The sequence below is a fragment of the Loa loa genome, assembly GCF_000183805.2.
Source record: "Loa loa unplaced genomic scaffold supercont3.43, whole genome shotgun sequence".
Classification (NCBI taxonomy): Eukaryota; Metazoa; Nematoda; class Chromadorea; order Rhabditida; family Onchocercidae; genus Loa; species Loa loa.
This window is the reverse complement of record NW_018108223.1, coordinates 200,886-208,000: the sequence shown is the minus strand read 5'-3', so window position 1 is coordinate 208,000 and position 7,115 is coordinate 200,886. Positions and strand designations below refer to the sequence as shown.

Below are 7,115 nucleotides of genomic sequence, written 5' to 3'. Positions count from 1 at the left end.
AGCATAGCGCTCCCTATTTCATTTCTCATAATGATGACAATGTTGTTGCTGACTAACACCATTACGAAATTTGTAGGAAAGTAACTGTAATGAAGTAGTGAATGATTGCCCAGGTAAGAAATCAGTCTTACTTTATACAAAAAAAAAAAGGAAAAAAGAAGGGAAAGAAAACAAATGCTAACCTCGAAGCTTGAGTCCTTCTATTTGAAAGTTGAAGGTATAGAAGAATAAATCTTGTTCATCAAAATCAGTCAAATTGCAAATGAGGCGTGAAAAAGATGTGATCATCAAAAGCAAACTTGGGAACTAAGAGCGAGTTAACCTGAAATACGATACCAAACAAATGAAAATTAGAGTTTGTTAAAAATGTGGTTATTATATTCGAGAAGCGCTGCAGACAATTTTGATGTTCGACAGCGATAAAGCACGATTTCGGCAAATCCATCTGCGTCATCTACCATTGCCTTGTTTCTGCAGCTCACACGAGAAAACACGTATTTTTCCCTTTACTATTTTACGTTCCTTTAAACGTGCTTTTGCAGCTAAAACCTGTTCTCTTCCGAAAGTTTCGAATTTTCAAGATATATGAAGTATATGTCTTCTGGGTTTTTCAGAAACACGTTTTATGAGTTTAAACCGAATACAATTTTTATCCAGTTTAAACTTCGTCAAAAACCTGTCAATTCAGCAAAGATTGAAATCTGAAAGAGTAATTCATATTTGAGTATTTTTAAAGACTTAGGTTTCCACTTATCTTACTGTTTACACGTTACCAAGGAAATTAATGTGTGAAGTTTTTCAGATTTGAATTTGACTAGAGTTAAAATTATGTTTTTGTCTGGAAAAATTAATATACAATAATCTAGAAGGAATCTAATCGAAAAGAAGAAATAGCCTGGAAGAGTTGATTTGATATAATAAGTAAATAAGTCTTCAAATAAATAAATAAACAAATATATGGATAATATCCAATTTTCATTGCAATGATCGATTGCAATATGAATAGAGAGATGACTATCCTTCTTTTTTCACTTTTATTGACTTGCAGTTAACGCAAATGAGGTTTGAAGTGGAGTAAAGAAAATGAAAGAACAGTACGAATAGGTAAATGAATTGGGAGTGACAAGCAATCATTCTGATACCAACTTGTAACTCGTTTCCACAGAGTATAAACTGGACATGCACCTTTCTCTTACTCTTATTTTAGGTTACTGGTCCAGTCTTTCTGCAATCAGAAATGACCTTTTTTTGTGTTACTTCTGGTACTTATCATAGCATTGCAAAAAACCTGCAATTAATATTAATTATTGCTCAAAGCTGTAGTGATATCGCTAATGGATAGAAAAGAAACGATGAAATGCTCATGTGCAAAATTAATGGCGAATAGATCGGCGTTACACCGATGATACCAGAGATTGTAATAGATTTTGATCCGTCATCCTTCGTCATAAGCATCTGTTAAAGAAAAGCTTGCAATATCGTTATCATATCATACCATTTATAAGGCTACTGGATCAAGGTTGCCTTTCTAAGTGACAAGTTGTAATATGTCGCATGAGTGCTAAAAAGAGATGACAACATAATTTACAGGATAATTATTTCCATTATTTATTGATTTTACAAGCACCTCGATATTATTATCTGGAAAGCTACTCTTGAGAAATTTAAATGTTTTCAGAAAAAATTAGAACCTCTTTTTGATTATATTTCATTGTTCTAGATGTATTCTAGTAGGATTTGCCAAGTTTGTTTGTATCACAAAGCTCAGTAAGAACTGAACAGTCACAAAAGCCGTACGTGGAAATTGTTAAAATTTTGTTGTTTAAAAAAGAGGTGGAAAGGTACAAAAACACGAATACACATAGGTCGAGTCAGTAATCGGCACAACCAAAGATTACAAAAACATTTTAAAGTGAGGGACATTACAATGTCATCCATTTATCAAATGGGAAATCAAGGCGGTGAAAAGTGAGGACAGTTAATTGTTTAAAACAATCAATTCGATATGTTCTCTTTTTCTCCTCGAATTCGAATCATTGCAGGTTGTAATTGCAATGACGGTATTAAACTGGCGTATGACATGCCAAAAAAAAAAAACATCAGCACTAATCTTGAAAATCCATTCAAGGTTTCAAATGACCTCACTGGAAAAGGAAAGATTGAAATTTTTAAGAACTATTACCAGCAGTAAGGATAGTATCACTTTGTGTGTAATTTAAATCACACCAAAAACTGTTGCAGAAATCCTATTTAGACTGCCTTTCCAGAATGTTATTTCCAAAATTTTGTTTCCACTATTACTTCAATTTGAAACTAATATAAAATTCGTTTTCTTCCAACTATTAATCTAATTACAAAAAATTTTTGCTGTTTTTTCTGATAAACTTCTTTGTTTATACATTTGTGCGAAGCACAAAAACACACGTTGTACAAAATATTCCTATGATAATATTTTGAAAGGGCAGTGGAAATATAGAATATTGGAATATTATTCTATTGTAGAAATAAATTCACCGAGACAACTCGACAATAATGAAAGGAGTAATGAAACACAGGATAATCAACAAGAACTAAACAAGATGATAATTGTCATTTACGCCCTCCTCAAAAGTTAATAGTTATTTTTTTCGTAAATAGGAATTAGATAACAGATTTTGTTGCAATCTTGTTTCTTTTTGGGTGTAATTAGGCCAATAATATTAGTCTAAATGATTCGAAGTTCATAATTTTAAAAATTGGACCAATTTTTACTTCTTCCTTCAATTTATATCGTCGAATTTTATATATTGGCTTTCAAATTAGTATTTATTGGATGTGAAATCATCACTAATAAACAAAAAAAGAATTGGTAGATCTTTCAGTGTAGTGCTATCGAAGATGGTTGAAGTGTAAGTGTATGACGGAATTCAGACCGCTTGTCTAAAGCTTCATGAGTAAAATCAGATTCCAATAGAATTCATGTTTTCTTTTTTTTTTAATTCTAATCAGATAGATAACGAGAAGTGACACTTCGCCACATTTTGTTCATGTTTCTATTCCTGCTCATAACACTATTGAGCTGGAACTGAAACAGTAAACAAATTTTACAGGCAGTGATTTTTGTCCCTCAAATAAAGATAAAATGTGTTGCTCCATTTTTCCTCAATGGAACTAATTTTACGATTCATGAATCTATTAAACTTTTGGATTTTCATAAATTTCGAATAGACCATAAGAATTCAATTATTATCAGTTTACTTTCAAATTTCATTGAAGACTTCTAAATGTAATGTGTTAATGTATTGCAATGCAGTGATTTACCTGGATATCACAATTGCGCTGATATATAGAAAAAGTAATATATATATAATATAACATATATATATATATATACTGTGATTCGATGAATCATAAATGATTTTGTCTATTGCTGACTTTTATCACAGTTATCAATAATCTATTAATTAAGTGTAATTCATCCTTCAGCATTTACGTTAGTTCTCAAAGATGTAATTTGGATTGATATGTTGTAAGCTTATCTATTTTTCAATCGTAATTTTCAGTTTTATGCAAAATATGGCTTAGGATTTACATGCAGTGAACACATGTGATATGTGGAATGTTGGTGACAAATCTTCGACGTTATGATATCGGTAGCTTGCAATATGATTGGTTCTATTTAATTCTCAGAATTTCGAAAATTAAGATGTATGCATCAAAAAAATTAAATTGCGATGTTTTATTAAAACTGAAAAAACATGAAATTCCTCGTGTTTTTTTCATGGCCTAATTTTTTTTCTTTTCATGAATTTGCAATAGTACGTTAAGTAAAGCTCAAACAGATAATTTTGCCGAAATGCAACAAAGGGCTAATCTACAGTAAGACTTCTATTTTAATTTGGCATGATTTCGGCAATTTTATCGAAATCAATCGAGCGCTTTTAAAAATGTCAAACTTTTTGATAAAAATCAGTTAAAGTTATGAAATGAAATTCTGGCTTTTTAGTGAGACTTTTTGGTTCAAATTGGGAAGGAAATTGCGAAATTTCACTTCCAATTTACTGTAGAATTGTAAGCTCTAGTTTGAATAGTTGTCTAAGTATTATTTTGTGTATGGGAGATTGAAAAGATCGGTGCTAAAAGTAAAGCCAGGAATCCTACTGTAAATTGAATTTAATTTAGACGAAGTTGTGAAAAAAACAAAAACGTAGAACAGTGAAATTTCGAGTCGATCAGTCTTTACGCGCCATACCAGAAAATTTTGGAAGTTGCTGGCAACTGGTGAGTGTAAATGCGGTATTTACTGAATTTTCTACAAATGTCTTGAGAATCTGAATAGAAGAGTGGAATTTTTCTTTAGTTTCCACAAACTGGAAAATGCTTTTATATAAATCCTTAGTGCATATAATCACACTTGTATTACGGAAAATATTAGAAAAAGTTTGGCAAAATTTAAACAAACCTATTTTAATGAAAAGACTTTAAATATGCTTATTGATTTCTACCGAATAGATTTACGAGGATTTTTCCTTCTTGACTGAAATATCCTGCTTTCCAATGATAATTAACACTTAATTCGTGGTTTAAAAGAAATAGTTTAGTTTATCAACGACGAATTTCAACTCAAACAAATAATTGTTGATTTAAGCTTTCTCAGTTTGTGGATTAAGAAATTTCCCACATTCCCATTTTCTCCTTACTCAAAAAATTTAGAAAAAAAGAAAACTCGAGCCCTGAAAATTTTGGCCGTTGGAAATGTTACCGGTATTTGGTCTATTTCTGCTTATTTTTTTGCATTGTCACTTCTTGTTGTCGTTACGGATACAAAAAATACTACTGCCTTGGAATGTGGGAATGTGAAATCGGTTTTAATATCTTTAGGCTAATCAATTTAGCATCAGGAACTGTTGATGACAAAGGTGAAAGAAGGAGACGTGTACAATAAGCAAAAGAGAAAAAACAGTAAATGAATTTTTTTTTGGAATTTGTGGAAATGGCTGATTCAGTATTTCCATGAATCGTTGAATTTTTTTTTTGGTAATGACACTAATTAAAAAGTTCAATGTCACTTTGCATAAATTTAATTATTTCTAGTGAATCGTTTGAAATGTTTCTTTTTTCTTTCTGTACGGATTGTACTGACATAATTTTTTGGCAGCAATAATTTGAGCTATTTATTGGCTCTATTTTATAATTGTTAACATTGTTAATAGATGAATGAATGGATGGCAAATAAGCATAACGTTGTTTATCATTTTGATATTTATTATTTTAAAAACTGAAGGAGCTAACATTTCAAAAGAGGACCAATACTTCAACTTGCAATAATAAATGATTGTTAAATCTCCCAATAACCATCAATTTTCCCTTAAATTCTCATTTGATTTTTCGAATTTGAAACAGGCAACGACGATTGTTCAAATTGTGTAGTAATAAATGAATGGAATTTTTTCATGAGTTCTTTTAGAAAATCCAGTCATTCCATCTGACTGGATGTATATCATTATTGAATAAACAAATAGTCAGTGAATGTTTTAAAGAGAAAATGAAAACAAGCAGTCATCTTTACATTCACAAAAATAAATCTAAATGGTTTAATGGGATTCGTCTGGTGTAATTCATAAAAATGTATGTAAGCAAGTAGAGTATATACAATCATCATCCACAGCTCTCGATATATTCATCCTCTCTTTCTGGCCATCATTTGACAAAATTCTGAAACATAAATCATATAATAAGGTGAAATTTTTGCGGAATATTCCTGAAAAATTTGAAGCTCTTTATTAATAGATTAATATTTGGACAACAAAATGATCCCAGCTATGTCCAATTTAAGGAGAAAAAAAGAATGATTACCATCAAAATTAATTTTTCCATCTCTGTTAACATCCACTTGATTGTAAATAGCCTTGATGTCACCATCAGTAAGGTTACTTCCCATTCGTTGAAAAGCAGTTCGCAACTCAGATCGAGTGATACATCCGTCACCATCCACATCTAATTCATCGAAAACAGCTTTCAAGGATAATGAGAGCGGATTTGCATAAGCAATCGATAGAAATTCTACAATTTCCGTATTTTCATCCTTATAATCTATAGCATTTCATCAAAAACTAGCATACGAAAAAAATGTTGATTTTGGAGTTTGAATAATTATTAACTAAAACATAATTAATTTATTATACTTAACGCTTAATGCTTACTTGAATAACTGCATACATCTTAAACTATAGTTTTTAATAAAAGATACTTTTATTGGTTAGAAAAAATACCATCCAAATCAATATTGCCATCTTTATCCTTGTCCGCGGCATTAAACATTGCATTCAGCTCATCATCTGTTGGACATTGTCCCATTTTCACCATCACAGCATTCAATTCATCTTTTTGTATATATCCGTCACCATTCAAATCAAATTCTTTGAAAATTCCTCGCAAATCTTCTTCTTTTAATTCGCCATTACTTGAATTCTAGAAAAATAATTTTCTTCTTGAAAAGAATTAATTTTGATAATATTATTGATTCATGATTTACTGCAAAAAGTATAAAAAAGAAGGATATTTTGTTTGAATAGAATTTCAATCAACTATTACAGATGTTTTTGGCATTAGACACTAATGTTATTTAGGTTATTTAGCAACAGGTCTGGGTAATTAAATATAACCAATGAGTGACAGTTTGAAAATTCCTAACTTTCATCCACTAAGTTTAGCATGTCGTTTATTTGTAAAACAACTAGGAAATGAAATGGATATCATCAACGCAGATAATGGTTTTTTTCCTTTCTCTCTCTCTCTCTCAAAAAATAAAAATAAAAAATGCATGATTATCTCAATATACACATTATGAAATGAAGGAAAATCCACAAATATAACGATTTGTAAGTTTCACACTCATTATGTGAAAAAAAAGGTTGGTTTTATCACCTTCACATGTATTATTATTAAAATTTCCTCCCTAACTTTTTTCCTTTTTTGCATATTATTATTATTATTATTGTTATTATTATTATTATTATTATTATTATTATTATTATTATTATTATTATTATTATTATTATTATTATTATTATTATTATTATTATTATTATTATTATTATTATTATTATTATTATTATTATTATTATTATTATTAT

At 29.8% G+C, this 7,115-nt stretch overlaps 3 protein-coding genes across 3 annotated transcripts in view; 1 reads left to right on the top strand and 2 right to left on the bottom strand.

Annotated features, from left to right (window-relative positions):
* LOAG_05176 (hypothetical protein) overlaps positions 1 to 238 on the bottom strand; it is a gene marked incomplete at its 3' end in the record, with an annotated part of 3,241 nt that extends 3,003 nt beyond the window's left edge. Inside the window, exon 1 of the mRNA XM_020446780.1 lies at positions 183 to 238. The remainder of the gene's footprint in view (positions 1 to 182) is intronic.
* A 1,707-nt stretch (positions 239 to 1,945) lies between these two features.
* Positions 1,946 to 5,493, top strand: LOAG_11230 (hypothetical protein; the record flags this gene model as incomplete). The annotated part of the gene is made up of 5 exons (XM_003146752.1): positions 1,946 to 1,961; positions 2,503 to 2,610; positions 4,693 to 4,844; positions 4,875 to 4,941; positions 5,447 to 5,493. The coding sequence occupies 5 exons, from the start codon at positions 1,946 to 1,948 to the stop codon at positions 5,491 to 5,493; spliced, it is 390 nt and encodes a 129-aa protein (XP_003146800.1).
* The window catches only part of LOAG_17133 (hypothetical protein), a gene marked incomplete at its 5' end in the record, with an annotated part of 5,142 nt that continues 3,371 nt past the window's right edge, over positions 5,345 to 7,115 (bottom strand). The window contains 3 exons of the mRNA XM_020449792.1: positions 5,345 to 5,694; positions 5,836 to 6,042; positions 6,252 to 6,450. Coding sequence (XP_020306635.1) covers positions 5,660 to 5,694; positions 5,836 to 6,042; positions 6,252 to 6,450 — 441 coding nt within the window. The 3' untranslated portion in view covers positions 5,345 to 5,659. The remainder of the gene's footprint in view (positions 5,695 to 5,835; positions 6,043 to 6,251; positions 6,451 to 7,115) is intronic.